The sequence below is a fragment of the Amblyraja radiata genome, chromosome 2 (assembly GCF_010909765.2).
Source record: "Amblyraja radiata isolate CabotCenter1 chromosome 2, sAmbRad1.1.pri, whole genome shotgun sequence".
NCBI lineage: Eukaryota > Metazoa > Chordata > Chondrichthyes > Rajiformes > Rajidae > Amblyraja > Amblyraja radiata.
In genome coordinates, this window is record NC_045957.1 from 129467277 (window position 1) to 129484182 (window position 16906).

A 16906-nucleotide genomic window follows, 5' to 3' on the forward strand; every position below is an offset into this window, starting at 1 on the left:
CTCCATCACACACACACCCTCCATCTCTCACACACACACTCCATCTCACACACACACACCCTCCATCTCACACACACACCCTCCATCTCACACACACACACACACACACACCCTCCATCTCTCTCTCACACACACACACACATCCTGCATCTCTGGATACTGATTTGGATGATCAGCCATGATCATATCCTCACCCATCTCAAAACCCACACTGCCCCCATCATGGACCCTTTCCAATTTGCATATAGGGCCAACCGGTCTGTTGAGGATGCTATCAACTTAGCTCTTCACTATTCCCTTCATCATCTGGAATCACCGAACACCTATGCACGCATCCTGTTTATAGATTTTAGCTCGGCCTTTAATACTATACACCCGATTAAACTCTACAATAAAATGTTGGACATGAGCATCCACCCAGCCATGTGCCATTGGATTCTACACTTTCTAACAAACAGACAGCAAAGAGTCAAGGTGGGTGAAAAACTCTCCAGCCCTTTGACTCTCAACATAGGAGCCCCCCAAGGGTGCGTTCTGTCACCCCAGCTCTTCTCACTTTACACCAACAACCTCACATCCCAATGCAGCTCAGTTAAAAATTTTAAATATGCAGACGACACAACAATAATTGGCCTTATCTCAGACAACAAAGAATCACAATACCATCTAACAGTCGATAGCGCAGTCAAATGGTGCGCAGACAACAACCTCCAGCTTAATATTTCAAAAACCTTAGAAATCATCATAGATTTTAGACGCAATCAAAACCACAAACCCCCGGTCCATGTCAACTCTCACCCCATAACCTCCACGAACTCATTTAAGTTTCTAGGCACCTATATCTCCAATAATCTAAAATGGCACATCAATGCAGACCACGTCATCAAGAAAGGTCAACAACGTCTATATTTCCTCAGACAGCTCAAAAAGTTCAGAGTTGATAAACACCTCCTGGTCCGTTTCTATCAATCAATCATTGAAAGCATCATCACCTCCTCAATCACAGTCTGGTACGGTAACACCGATAGTCACTCACTACACAGAATACAACGCATTGTCTCCAAGGCCTCCAGGATCATCAACTCCCCCCTCCCCTCAATCCATTCAAGTTATCTCCAACGTACCTCACAACGGGCAAAAAAGATCATCTCGGACCACTCCCATCCAGCAAATCACCTTTTTCAGTCTCTCCCTTCGGGGAGGCGCCTCAGGTCACTTGCTACTAAAACCACCCGCTTTAAAAACAGTTTCTTCCCCTCAGCAATAAGAACTCTCAATTCCGTCCAATAATCAGACAATAATATGACTTTTGATGTATACAGTGTCTTGTCTATGGTCTTTGTTTGTTCTTTGCACTATGTATTGTTGGTGAGATTTGTGATTTGTAATGTGGTATGGATGCACTTTATTACGGTGATCTGTGTTATTATTGGTATGTAACAAAAGCAGTGTACCATCATGTACCGAACCCAAATACCACCAACCCTGGTTGCGTGGCAATTAAAGATTCTATTCTATTCTATTCTATATTGAATGGCAGTGCAGGCTCGAAGGGCCGAATGGCCTACTCCTGCACGTATTTGCTGTGTTTCTACGTTTCTAAAAGACTAATTCATCACCAGCCTGCATGAATGTGCAATAGAAGTCAATAATCTTGATAATCATCTGAAGTAGAGCATTGAGTTTAAGTAGTGGCACTGCTACTAGAATTAATATCCGTATTCTCCATATCTACATAAAAGTACACATCTACATCTGCAAGGTATGCTATTCGAATGGAAAGTAGCAATTTGCAAGACTGTGCGGAGAGCACCCGCTATGTTGTCTATCATCAAGAGAAAGAAGATCACCTAAGTTAGGAAACATCATCACTTTCAAACCTGTGACCAAGTTGCACATCCTCTGCACTGGAGAAAAGTTGCTGTGGCTTCTTCAGTGTTGGATCAGTATTCTGGTGGCTTTTGTGAAAATATCTGTATGAAAGCATTAATGCCACACTTTGGTTGTTTGAACAATTGCTCAACATCATATTTCCTGGAAAATTATGAATGAGGAATAAATGAGTCCTTGAGCATCCTCCTCCTCCTCCCGTGAACAAGGATGAGTTTCAGGAGATACCTAAAGAGAAACAAATCATTTAGACAGGGAATTCCAGAGTGTAAGATGGCTGAATGTAGCAATGCTAGTGGTTAGTTAGAAAACTTAGATAAAGTTTAGGGGAAAGCACAAGACGTCAGAGTCGGAGAATTATAAATTTGGGACAGAGAAAAGTAAATTAATAAAACAGAACAACTTCATGAATAGCATGTGGATAAGAATTATGACTTTTTAGTTTGGGGAAATAAGTCACAGTCCAGTGAAGGCATCAATGATGGGCACTATGGATATCTTGTGAGACAGGAAGAGTTTTTGACAAACCAGAATTAATGGAGAATGGGAGGCCAGAAAATGGCTGCTATCTTTGATCAAATCTGTTGATGAAGAAGAAATGTTTGTCCTTTCACAATGGAAGCATTTAGGAACGGAAGGAAGCTGGCGTTTTTTCAAAGATGAATATTGTGCATATATAATGGACATAATTGAATATAAAGCTCTGCTCGAGAAACTGACTCCTTGTTTGTGTATACTTCGTAATTTAGTGCTGCAGAGGTGGAAGAAAGTATGTTGATGAGAACTAAAAGATCCCATGATCCTTTTTTGAACTTGGCTGGAGAGCAATTTGACATATCATGGATTGATAACCAGTGTGCAAACACAGTGGTGGTTATTGAGAGTTTCCTGGCAATAGCAAGGAAGCTAACCTAACTTTGAGCAATAATCAATTTACCTAAATTGTTCCTTGTATTTCTGGGCACCGTTTTTTATCTGGAGAGAATATTTCACTGTCTTTTTTGGTTTGAGATAAAAGCTTTATACTCTAGGCGGGTCTGGGTCTCCGACTCTGGGCTGGGCTGGGTCTCCGACTCTGCGCTGGGCTGGGTCTCTGATGCTGGACTGGGTTGGATTAGATCTCCAACGCTGGGCTGTTGGGGCTGAGCTGCTTGGGGCTGGGCTGCTTGGGGCTGGGCTGCTTGGGGCTGGGCTGCTTGGGGCTGGGCTGCTTGGGGTTGGGCTGCTTGGGGCTGGGCTGGGCTGCTTCGGGTCCCTCCGAAAATTGTGTCCAGTTGGAAACCTCCGTCGGCCATCCTCAGCTCCAGTAAAGACACGATGGAGCAGGAAGTGCATACCGTCCCGGGGAGTGACAGGGGAAGAGACTAATCCATGCGCCGCTGACTGGCAGGACAGAGATCAATCTGCGCATGCACGGTTTTTAAGATTTTTTAAACCCCGCTAACTTTTACGACATTCAACCAATCGGAACGAAACTTGGTACACTCGCAGCACAGGAGAACAGTGAGTGAACTGGCAAAAAAATCATAGAGCTATCACAAACCATTTTTTCGCAAATAGAAAGACTGCGCTAACCGGAAGATAACAAGATCAGAGTTTTAGTTATGTATGGGTAGATAGAAGATAGATAAAGGAGCCAATGTTATCCAGTAATCATGATTGACTTTGAACTAAGTATACTTGCTCATGAGTACTATTCTTGACAAAATCATCTTGATATGAATGATATTGCATTAAAAGGGCTATTTAATTTCAATGCTGAATATTAAAATTCACACTAAAAATATTTGATTTTCTTATGCAGTTTAATTCACTTATTATTGAGAGCAAGAATGTACAGACAGTGGTACTTATGTTGGATTCTCCAGAGGATGACATTTTGCTTAAAGCCTGTGAAGCTATGTACAAATTTGCTGAGAAAGGTAAGTTTATTTTCACAGATAAAGTCCTAGAGTCATACAATGTGTAAACAGGCCTTTCGACCCCAGTGGCACACGCCGGCCAACATGCCCCATCTACACTAGTCCCACCTGCCTGCATTTTTCACGTATCCTTCTAAACATATCCTATTCATGTACCCATCCAAACATTTTTTAAAGGTTGTTATAGCAATGCATCATCTGCCTCCTCTGGAAACTCGTTCCATATACACCCACTGTGTAAAAAAACAGTTCCTCAGGTTCCTATTAAATCTTTCCCCCCCCCCCCTCACCTTAAACCTATGTCCTCTGGTTCTTGATTCCCCTGCTCTGAGCAAAAAACTCTAGGCACTTACTCTATCTATTCCTCTCATGATCATATATCTTTATAAGATCACCCTTCATCCTCCTGCACTCCAAGGAATAAAATCCTAACCTGCTCAACCTCTCCCTAAAGCTCAGACCCTCGAGTCCTGGAAATATCGTCGTAAATCTTCTCTGCATCCTTTCCAGCTTAACAACATCTTTCCCACTATCTCCATCTCTCCCCCTTGCCAGATCTCCGACCAGTCTTACTGTCTCAGACTACATTTTATCTCTGTTTGCTATGTTGTTAGCTTCTCCCAGCTAAAAATGATCTATTCTACACTTTCCTTGATCCCCATCCCCTTTGTCCTATTTTCACATCCCAGATGCATATACCAACCCAATGCCTCTTCCTAATTCTTGACCAGAGCCTCAATTTCTCAAATGTGCCTTAAATTATGTTTATTTCAATCACCTTATTGCCATTTTGATCACAGGGTTTATCATGGCATGCCATTTTTGCATTAATTTTATGGAACAAAATTTAAATATATGCTTTAGTTTGGATATCTTGCTTTTTGTTCAAGGGAAATATATGTGTTTTCTACATGGCATTATAGTGTTTTACGTAAAATGTAGTTTTAAGTCAAGATGAAAGGTACTCAGCCTGAAATCGTAATTTTGTTTTTCTCTTTCCAGATTTTACCTAACTTGCTGTGTACCTCCAGCAATTATTATTTTATTTCAGATTTTCAGCATCTACCTAGTTTTGGTCTAAAATCTATATTCACTGGGATAATGCAATAGCTAAAAACAATGAAAAGTGGAAGCATTCCGTCGTACAAATGAATGAAATGCATAATAATCACATTTTATTTGGAAAATGTATTTAATTGCATTACTATTTTGTTGCTGCATGTTTTTTTCAGTTGTAGATGATTTATATTGAAATGCGTAGGGTGTAAAGGAGGGCACAATGATATTTGGTTGTAACCAACCAGACCAATCAAAAGGAGAGTGGATGTGGTGCGTTTGGATTTGCAGAACACTTTTTAAAAGGTTTCATTGTGAAGTTGGTAAACAAGGTTGGAGCATGTGGAATTGTAAGTAATATACTGAAATTGATTTTGAAAAGGGGGATAAGAATTAATCATGGACAGAGTCAAAGAATGGAAATAAAATGATCATTCTCAGGTTGGCATATTGTGATTACTGGAGCCACTGCAAGGATCAGTAGTTGGTCCACAGTTTTACCATCTTTATCTCTGGAATGGCTGAGGTGACAAATGTTAATTGCTCAAGGTTCGCTGACAATACTATACCTGGTGAGATTGTCACTAGGAAGGAGGCTAATAGAAGATTCAAGGAGATCTGGAGAAGCTGACGGAGAGGGCAAAAACATGGCAGATGGAATATAATGCTGCAAAATACCTTTTTAAAAGAGGATTTGAGAGAATTTCCCAATGATGGTTACCGACCACCAGATTGGCCAGTGGGGGCGCTGTGAGCCGGCTGCCCTGCCAGCAGCGTTAGTCATTTTCTACTTTTTTGTTTTTTTAGTGTGTCCCAATGTATGTTTTTAATGTTTCTCGGTGTATCTTGTGTTGGGGGGTGGTGTCGCCTCCCTCGCGGCCTAACACAGAGGATCGTTGTGGCCTTCAGCAGCGGGCGCAGCGTAGACTTTTTCATCGTGGAGCAGGCAAGCCCTCGCCGGGGGTCGCCAGAAGGGAGCGCTCCGATTGCTGGCCCGCGGCAGCCTGAAGCTGCGGTCTGCGGAGCTCCAGCTGGCGCGGCTTCCGGAGCCTGTGATCCCTCGTTGGGGACCCCGGAGGAGAAGAGCACCGACCACCAGCCCGCGGCCTACACCAGCCAGGGGCCGCAGGAGCGGTGTCCGGAGCCTGGGATCCCTCGTTGGGGACCCCGGAGGAGAAGAGCTCCGACTGCCAGCCTGCAGCCTACAACATCTTTTGAAGCCGCGGTCTGCCGTGCCTCTAACTGCGGCGCGGCGGGGACTTTAGATCTTCGAACGCCGGCCTGCGGCCTACACCATCTTGAAGCCGCGGTCTCCGGTAGGGAAGCATCGATTCGGGACTTCCTCGTCTGTACACCTGGCTGGCCGCAGCGGCGACTGCGGAGGTTGGTGGTTCCGACCATGGGAGGAAAGCGGAGGAGGACTGACTAAACTTTGTGCCTTCCTCCACAGTGATGAATGATGTGGTGGATGTTTGTGTTACATTTTTTATTTGTTTATTGTATGTTTGTTTTTATTGTATCGCTGCTGGCAAGTTCATTTCACTGCTCTTTACTGTGCACGTGACGAATGGATCTGACTATTGACTATTGAGACCATGATGTTTACGTAATGTGTTTCTTAATTATTTGGGAATGGTTTATTGTTTTATTAAAACATGTTATAAGTATTCTTAGTTGTTGTTAATTATTTCATAAATAACCTATCTAATCGATGTATTTAATTTTGATTAGTTTTTGATTGTTTCTGAATGTCAGAAACATATAAAACGTAATTGAGTTTGACGGAGAGCTAAGCTAGGATGGTGCTTTGTCACCTCTCATGGCCGCCATAGAGTCTCAAGAGTGGAGCATCCATAGTCATTCAGGGAACTGCTGTGAGCGAGATCAGGTGTAGTTGATGGGCCCCCATGAGTTGTTTCAGCCCACTATACTATAATTAAGTTAGTAGAATTAACTTATTTATAACATATACAGCCAAAGGATTAGTGAAGAACGTTTATCATTGAAGATATTGTGTTTCGTCACAGGGGATGAAAACAAGCTGACTCTCCTCACACTTGGAGCGATTCCAAAACTGACTAGATTAATAGCTCATGAAGATAAGCAAATCCACAAGTATGCCACAATGACAATTGGAGTGATGGCTACTCATAGTAAGTATATGTAACTAGTTTTAATAATTTTGCCAAAAGATAAAATAAAAACCAAAGCGCAAGACTGAAAAAGTTAAGGAAAAGTAAAACAAAAGATTAAAAATTTCTGTCAATATTGATAACGTCACATAAAACTCCAAATATTGTGATTAACAGCAGATCATATTTGGTGGATGCAAACCCAATTATTTGTTTCCGGCAGGATTTTAGGAGAAGAGATCAAAAGAAAATGTAGGTGCTTACAGTAGCAATGTTACAACATTTTGAGATTTTAAAAATCAAGTCTGCAATTTATCCCATCAGATAAAGCATAAATAGAAGTTTAATTTGATACCTAATTCACTTTCATATCTTCAGCATTAAAAACGTTATGGTCATTTTCATACTCAGAAATTAGCATCTTGTTCCCTATTGCTTTTCCATTGACTTAACACAAAAGCTGTGATCGAGGACAGTCAAAAGCGCATAGATTTCTTAAAAATTAAGAGAACTGAATGAAATTTTCGGTTATTATAGATTGAAGTATTCTGAAACAAATATAAAACATCTTACTTGAATGACCTGAAATTAAAGCATATAATTAGTTCGTTACCTAATTGTAGCTAATTACAAAATTGACCGTTGTGACGGAAATAGTAATAAACACCCAGACTGCCTTGAAAATTCAAAAATGTGATGATGCTGTAAGTCCATAACAGATAGGTAAATAAATTACAGTTTCTAGCTATAGACCAAGTCTTTATGGAGAAGATCAGTTGCTAGTTGGTACATTGGCATATCATAATCAGTAGCATCATCATACTCCTCAGATTGTAACCAATAAGCAACTCTGTACACCTTGTTATTCCTCAACTTTTCAATTTTGGCATTGTACACTACAAGTTTTTGCTCTTCAAACCACGCATGACATGCCTTTCTGCCCACTACTTTCCCATTAAGAATGTCCTGTAGAATAGATCATCACATTTGGAGTAGTCCAAATTCAGATAATCTCTGCGAATGCTGTCTAAATCACTCTCTTTTGCTGGGCATTTGGATTGACAATTTTGCATTTCTTCTTCGGAGACATCTGTTTAAAATGTAAAGGAAAAAAAAACACTGAACAGCGTTAACAGAAACAAGTTATTATTTGCAGTTTTAGAAAAAAAGGTAGAAATTCTTAAGGGGTTGGACAGGCTAGATGCAGGAAGATTGTTCCCGATGTTGGGGAAGTCCAGAACTAGGGGTCACAGTTTAAGGGTAAGAGGGAAATCTTTTAGGACCGAGATGAGAAAATCATTTTTTACAGAGAGTGGTGAATCTGTGGAATTCTCTGCCACAGAAGGTAGTTGAGGCCAGTTCATTGGCTATATTTAAGAGGGAGTTAGATGTGGCCCTTGTGGCTAAAGGGATCAGGGGGTATGGAGAGAAGGCAGGGATGGGATACTGAGTTGGATGATCAGCCATGATCATATCGAATGACGGTGCAGGCTCGAAGGGCCGAATGGCCTACTCCTGCACCTATTTTCTAAGTTTCTAAATGATAAAGTTAAACGCTAAAACAAATGGTAAAAACTGTAATTTGCCCTTAGTCTGTAGGTGAGTGTGAAATTAGTGGGAAATTGGGAGAATAAAATGGGTTTATGTCTTTGGGTGGTTAAAGGCTGGCTCAGACTTTGTGTGCCAAAAAGTCTGTTATCATGTTGTAAGCCACACATGGTTCTAAATGAAGGTACATCGAGTTAGTACGAATGTGGTGCCAAGGTTGGAGATCTGGCACAATCTTAATGAATAGTGGAACAGACACAAGCGACAGAATGGCTAAATCAGGCTTCTATTTTCTTGTTTTTGTAATTTCTCCATGTTGATGTTTTCATTGTTTTTCAGGTGAAGTTCGAAAATCACTGAGGCAACTAGATTTCCTACCATCAATTATCGCATGTCTAGCTCCAGATGGTAATTCGATGTTCTATTTGTATGCCAAGGAATTTTTAAACAAACTTTCTCTCATAAGACTGACTAATCAATGACTATCATTTGCGTAAGATACATTGAATTTTATCCAAGTGGTTGCTTCTGTGATTAGTTTGCCATCCTCTCCAAAGTTTCAATGAATATATTTTTGTTATTTTTCAAATCTCTTTTTTTAACATCCCTCTCACTGATCCCAGTGACACTACAGTAGCTGAACTGAAAGTAATCCATTTATTCCATCTCTTTTTCATTGTTTAGTTAATCCTTATGCATAGTAATATATTAGCTCGAATAAGGTGAGCTCTTACTTTGTGGAATAACATAGAAACATAGAAAATAGGTGCAGGAGTAGGCCATTCGCCCTTTGAGCTAGCACCGCCATTCAATATGCTCATGGCTGATCATCCAAAATCAGTTCCTGTTTTTTCCCCATATCCCTAGATTTCATTAGCCCGAAGAGGTAAATCTAACTCTCTCTTGAAAACATCCAGTGGATTGGCCTCCACTGCTTCTGTGGCAGAGAATTCCACAGATTCACAACTCTCTGGGTGAAAACATTTTTCCTCATCTCAGTCCTAAATGACCTACCCCTTATTCTTCAACTGTGACCCCTGGTTCTGGATTCCCCCCCAACATCGGGAACATTTTTCCTGCATCTAGCCGGTCCAATCCTTTAAGAATTTTAGATGTTTCTATAAGATCTCCTCTCATCCTTCTAAACCTGTTGACAGCCTTTATAAAATCCAAAAACATTACACATACTGCTTCTACTTTTGGGCAAATGGTTGCTAAAGGCTTCCACAAAGAGCTTTTATTCATCTCAAATATCTAGGTTTGTCGCAGAATAATTTATTGGAATTGATTACCTGATTAATCAATTGCTCTTTTTGACTCCAGGTGCATAGAATGTGCTCTAGATGAAGTTTAGTTTCTCTATCAAAAATCCCATCTTTCCCTGTTTTGTTAGATGAGTTAATTTCATCAGTTGATTATTAGATGGGCAGCATTCATGATCTTATGCCTCTGACAGAAATTCTGCTCCATTGCTAGGGCCGAACCAGACCTTTTGCAACTTAATATCTCGTTCAACTCGACGTCAAGCTTTCCATCAAATACAACTTATCTCGTTCAACTCGACGTCAAGCTTTCTATCAAATACAACTAAATTTATCTGAATAGCATTGCCCTTCTGTCTTCTCAGAGATCAAATGCCATGGAAAACCTTTGAATGTCATTTCAAAATCCATTTTCTTCAGCGTTCAATTTGATGGCTTCTTGTGTGATCCAGCCTGAATAAATGAGAAGTGTGAAATTGTCCATTTTGGACCTAAGGAATACAAATTTGCAGTTTTCTTTAGATAATGAGGAGCTCACAATTGTCAGGAGTACTTGATTCCACTTTGGCTGTTCCAGTTTTGAAAGGATTTCACAAATAGATAAAAAGCAACTTCCTCTGGTAGAATCAGGGACAACATTAAACACTAAGCTTTCCAGGGGCAGGATCACAAAGAAAATAGATCTAACATTCCTATGGTCATAATCTTTGATGTTACTGCTTTTAATACTATTCTGTACAATAGGCCATTGATCAACCCTCTAAATCGATGCCACAACAGCTCCCTTTAAAAAAAAAACACTCTCTCCCAGATCCCTATACTCGCTGATTTATAATGGGTCCATCCCTAAAGTCTTTCAATTTATGATTCATTGCTGCATATAAATCTTCCCCCCCTCATCTGCTAAATCCTCCCCCCAGTTGCAAGTACCATCTTGTTCTCAAAATCCAGTCCCTTATATTTTAACATTCCCCATGAAATATCTATACTAGATGTTAAAATGCTGATGCTTTGCGCTAATATGGAAACTTATCTCCCTCCAAGTACAAAATTTAAGCTCATAATAATGGCGTTATTCACAGGTAAACTGGATCTGAATCATGTGTGATGTATTGCTGTTCGATTTAGTCTCCCCCTAGTCACTGTTTTGTAAAAGATGACCTGATAGCAAATGTAGGTATTTATACCTCCTTTTAAAATCTTGAAATAAATCAGAAGGAAATTTTTAGCAGAGGCTTTCATAACCGTGTGAAATCTGTACTTTTTAAAGATCTTTGTATTTTTTGCATCAACAACAATCTGTGACACTTTGAACTGTGGGACTAAGGCAGACGAAGGAGGAAAGACTGTAAGAGATTTGTTTTTTTCCCCTTCACCATAGAAGATGTTGTTGTTCAGGAGCTTGCTACATTGTGCCTAGCCTCCATGTCCATCGATTACACCAGTAAAATAGAAATTTTCGAAAAAGGTGGGTTGGGACCACTCGTTAGTCTTCTTTCAAGCCCTGATCCAGATGTTCAGAAGAACTCCATTGAGTGCATCTCAAATTTAATTCAGGTAGTGTATCTATTTTTCTATTTACAATTAAAATATATTTTGAGACTTAATGCTGTAATACTGATTTCTTAAATTCTACAACTAGCAATTTACAGAGGGATATTAACCTGCATGTCTTTGGCATGTGAGAGGAAATTCAGATTCATGGACAGTTCCCAGCTATCAGGGAACTGAATGGGCCACTCATCAGCTAGAGTGCAGCCCTGACCTCCTATCTACTTCATTGGAGACCATTGAACTATCTTTAATCGGACTTTATCTTGCACTAAATGACTTTAACCCTTATCTGTGTACAGTGGATGGCTCGATTGTAATCAAGTAAAATGTTTCACTGTACCTCAGTACATGTGACAATAATAAACTAAGTTAAAACTGAAGCACCCAGAGGAAACCTACATGGTCACGGGGAGAACGTACAAACTCCACACACTTGGCACCCAAGGTCAGAATCGAACCTGCTGTCTCTGGCCCTGTGAAACGGCAGCTCGACCACCAGCACCACTGTGCCACCCTGTCACAAGATTGTTGTTCTAATTGTTTAAACATAGGCTCAAATAAAGCCAATTTGAATCAATCAATCAACCTTTGTAGTCATCTTGCAAAGCAACAGTTGTACAGTGCAAAATGAGAAGACGTTTCCCAGGGAATACCGGAGCATCGCACATAAAACTTAAACATTTCACACATAAAATAAAAACAATAAAAACAATCCAGTCCCTGATAAAACAGTACGAATAGTTAAAAAGTGCAGGTAAAAACAGCAACATTAAAATACAGTAAAAACAGTCATAAAATGTCCAGGGCAGCTGATTTAAGTGGCCAGTGCCAGAGTTATTAAATTGTCAGTGCAAAAGCAGCAGAATCAGGTGGAGTGACTGTTTAGCAGCCTCACAGCCTGTGGAAAGAAGCTGTTTAGCAGTCTGGTTGTCCGGGGTTTGATACTACGGTATCTCTTGCCTGATGGCAGGAGATCCAGATGTGTGTGGAGTGGGTGCAGTTGTGAAATGCTTGCATGCTCTTCATGCATAGTTTTTTTTTTCAATCATAAATTGAAACTGTCAGACTATTGAACTCTATTTGTCATTTGACCATATATTTTAGGAAGTTCTGGTTCGTGCTGCATTTACTGAAATGACTGGAATTATTCCTCTGTTGGATCTATTGAGCTCTGAATACCCTGTCATTCAGCACTTGACATTGCAGACCCTGATAACCATGTCCAGGGATTCGGACAGCAGAACGGCACTGTTTCAGAATGAAGGCCATGAAAACTTCCTACGAGTTCTTGACAACCCGGTAATAAATCTATGCGGTAACTTTTTGTCAGTTATGTTTTAGATAAATATGTAATGTTTAATCCGACTGTATGAAGAAGCAAAGAACTGCAGATATTGGTTTATCCCAAAGTGCTGGAGTAACTCAGTGGGTCAGACAGGATATCTGGAGAAAAGGGAAGGGTGATGTTTTGGGTGGGAACCCTTATTCAGACTGAAAGTAGAGGGTGGGGGGAGGTGAAGTGCTGGAGGCGGGAAAAGATCAGGACCAATCAGGGTCAGCCACGACTGACCTCAGGCCTGGAATGTCCGTTGTTGGCTAGGGAAAGCGTGATCTCAAGGGAAACAATGTAGAGAACTGGCATAGGTACAAATGACTAGGGAGGAGGAAGGCAGCAAGGAGGGAGGGGCGAGGGGAGGGGAGAATGAGATGAAGTTACTTAAAATGAGAGAATTTGATGTTCATCCTGCTGGGTTGTATGCTGCCCAAGTGAAATATCTGCTCCCTCGACTCTATCCAGGGGCCCCAACAGTCCTGTTTCAGGTTATCCTTTCAGGTTAGACAGGTTCACAGATACCTCCTCTAACCTCATCTACTGCATCCAGTATTCCCGATATGGGCTCCTGTACATTAGCAAGACCAAACGTAGACTTGCCGACTGTTTTGCTGAACACTTACATTCGGTCCGCAAAGACCTACGGGATCTATCGATTGTCAACCAATTCAACTCCCCTTCCCATTCCTGTACTGACCTTTCTGTCCTGGGCCTCCCCCATTCCCAGATTGAGACAACATGCAAATAGGAGGAACAGCTTACAACCCAGCGATATGACCATTGAATTCTCTCTTTTTAAGTAGCTTCATATCATAATCCCCTCCCCTCCTTGCCCCCGTCCTCCCCCCTAGTCGTTTTCACTGTCCCACAGTTCTCCACCTTATTTTTCTTGAGATCACACCTTTCCAAGCTAATGATGGACGTACCAGGTAACCTCCCTACCTGAGGTCATTTGTGGTTGGCCCTGAATTGTCCAGGACCTCATCTCCAGCTTTTCACCTCTTCCCCCCCCCGCCCCCCCTTCCCACCACCTACATTCAGTCTGAAGGAGGGTTTCACTGAAATATCACCCATCCTTCATCACCAGATATGCTGCCTGACCCGCTGAGTTATTCTAGCACTTTGTGTCCATCTTTGTTAATGATTTGGTGTAGTCATGAAAATAGTCTCATTTTGTGTGCAGTTTTGGTCCCTTAATTTTGAGGAAGGATATTCTTGCTATTGAGGGAGTGCAGCGTAGGTTTACAAGGTTAATTCCCAGGATGGCGGGACTGTGCTGAGAGAATGGAGCGGCTGGGCTTGTATACTGAGTTTAGAAGGATGAGAGGGAATCTTATTGAAACATAAGATTATTAAGGGTTTGGACACGCTAGAGGCAGGAAACATGTTCCCGATGTTGGGGGAGTCCAGTACCAGGGGCCACAGTTTAGGAATAAGGGGTAAGCCATTTAGAACGGAGATGAGGAAACACTTTTTCACACAGAGAGTTGTGAGTTTGTGGAATTCTCTGCCTCAGAGGGTGGTGGAGGCCGGTTCTCTGGATACTTTCAAAAGAGACCTAGAAAGGGCTCTTAAAAATAGTGGAGTCAGGGGATATGGGGAGAAGGTAGGAACGGGGTACTGATTGGGGATGATCAGCCATGATCACATTGAATGGTGGTGCTGGCTTGAAGGGCCGAATGGCCTACTCCTGCACCTAATGTCTATTGTCTATTATCCAACGCCTCCCTATATCTCAAGCCCACAAGCCCAGGAAACGTGCTGTTGAATCTCTTCTGCACCATTTCTAATTTAGTAACATTCTGTAGCTGGGTGACTAGAACTGCACACAGTGTGGCTTCACAGCCAACTTGTACAGTTACTTTGCTATAACTATCAGGTTCTTGAATTAACCCACACAACTGTATGACTGGCTCTCTGAAATAACTTGATTTTTGATACATTGGACTGGAATGTTAGGCTCTGTATGTAAGCCACTCTAACTGAATTAAGATTTTTTTCTCACATGCTTGTGTGTACCATGTTATTGAAGCATTTAAATATAGCTCACTGTGCTAATTATTTATTCTGGTAGATGCCAGCTCACTGGCTACTTCTCATAATTAGCGAGTACAATATTTAGTGAGTACAATTCCAATTTATTTCCACTTACAGATGATTATTATTTTTGCTAGAGTTTACTCTGCATGATTCGATGTTCTATTATTCGGAGACCAAAGAAAAATGTTACAAAGTTGTAAATAAAATAGCTTTGATAATTTATATATTACAATTTTGTACAGCTGAAATTCTAATTTAATTCTATGTGATTTCATTAAAATTATTTTTCTCAACTTAGGAATTTACTGATCTTCATGCAGACATTTTGCAAGTGCTGGCAAATTGTCTGGAAGAGCCAGATAACGTAATGTATATCCGTCAATCGGGAGCCCTGGAAAAGTTTTTATTATTTGTCACTTCATCCATTCATCCAGAGGCCCAGAAGCATGCAGTTAAAGCAATAGCACGATCAGCTCTTAACCGTATGTCAGAGAACTGAATTTCACAAGATAGATATTAAAATGCAGTACCTAAAATTAGTAATCTTAAGTAAACGTTAGTTATTAATTAAGATCAAAATTATTTTTCAGGTCTCTTGCTTAACATTATATATGTATATTTTAGTTTACATTATATATTACTAGATTTTCTTCAAACACTGAATGAAAGATGTCAAAGTCATAAACATTTGCAAGTTCTCCATTCAGTTCACATTAACCAACCTGATCTCCCGGTGGCTCAGCACTTCAACTCCCCCTCCCATTCCGAATCCGACCTTTCTGCCCTGGGCCTCCTCCATGGCCAGAGTGAGTCCCACCGCAAATTGGAGGAGCAGCATCTCATTATTTCGCTTGGGCAGTTGACACCCCAGTCGTATGAACATTGACCTCCAATTTCAGGTAGTCCTTGCTTTCTCCTTCCATCCCCTCCCCTTCTCAGCTCTCCAACAGCCTACTGTCTCCGCCTCTTCCTTTCTTCCTCCCGCGCCCCCCCTCCCCCCACATCAGTCTGAAGAAGGGTCTCGACCCGAAACGTCACCTATTCCTTCGCTCCATAGATGCTGCCTCACCCGCTGAGTTTCTCCAGCATTTTTGTCTACCTTTGATTTTTCCAGCACTTGCAGTTTTTTCTTTAACATTTGCAAGTTTGGCCTTGCAAGTATCACGGGTTGTATTTGTAACAGTCCTTTGAATTGAAATAACAATCCCAGTCCTCATCTTCAACATTCGTAGTTCTCCTTCCCGCTGACCCCCATCTTCCATAGTTAAAGGAATACAACCACAATTATGCAATCTGTTTTCATAGATTCACAGAGAAATACATCACAGACACTGGCCCATCCAGTCTGAATTGTAAAATGCTCCCAGTTTCAACCTCACTATACTTGTGGAAATTTCATTAAACCTCTGATTTATTGCTAGCTTTAATTTCTCCTGTTAATCACAAATCAAACAATTTTCCAGAAATAATTTTGTTTTTGTTTTACACATAATGTATTAATTCTTGAGGCACTAGGCATTGCCAGTCTACCTCCATTACTTCTAATGCATTTTCCCCAAAGTCATAACCAATTCACCTCTCATACATTTATTGTTTTTTATTAGATTTGAGATGCCAGTTTTGGAATAAATTACATCACCTTCAAGCTGAATACAAAATGTTAATGCAATATGAAAACTTTTCTTTATAAGAAGATTATAATTTAATCCTTGCAGTTTTTGACCAAGAAACCCATCTCATATGCATTCCCTCATTTCATCCATTTCCTTACTGCTGCTATTTTGCGTCTATATTCTATATGCAGTTTAAAAGCCCTCGTGATTACCGTATCACAACTTTTCATGTACTATTTTATGGATTCATGCCCTGCTGGTGGTCCTATTTGCAATTCACTAAAGTTTAATGCAGAAGTAAGCAGAACACCTTAAATGTCAAACTGCTGGTGGAAGTCAATGGATTAGGGAGTATATGTGGAGGGAAATGGGCATTTTTCTTGCTCAAGATTCCAGCATCCATGTCCACCAGGATATTGGACTTTATTCTCAGCTATTCAAATTCCAAAGTGAAATGTGTGCTTCAGTTGTGCAGAGCCCTTATTATTTTTATTATTTTATTATTTATTTCGAACAGAATAAAAGAATAAAAAGCAAGTGTGAAACAGCATACAAA

At 40.8% G+C, this 16906-nt stretch overlaps 1 protein-coding gene across 4 annotated transcripts in view; it reads left to right on the forward strand.

Annotated features, from left to right (window-relative positions):
- Window positions 1–16906, forward strand: part of armc3 (armadillo repeat containing 3) — a 68432-nt gene that overhangs the window by 12968 nt on the left and 38558 nt on the right. For 3 of the 4 annotated variants that reach the window (XM_033015550.1, XM_033015558.1, XM_033015574.1), the window contains exons 3-8: window positions 3695–3812; window positions 6896–7021; window positions 8888–8956; window positions 11192–11367; window positions 12469–12663; window positions 15036–15219. In XM_033015550.1, coding sequence (XP_032871441.1) covers window positions 3695–3812; window positions 6896–7021; window positions 8888–8956; window positions 11192–11367; window positions 12469–12663; window positions 15036–15219 — 868 coding nt within the window. The remainder of the gene's footprint in view (window positions 1–3694; window positions 3813–6895; window positions 7022–8887; window positions 8957–11191; window positions 11368–12468; window positions 12664–15035; window positions 15220–16906) is intronic. The other variant, XM_033015565.1, reaches the window with a different exon arrangement.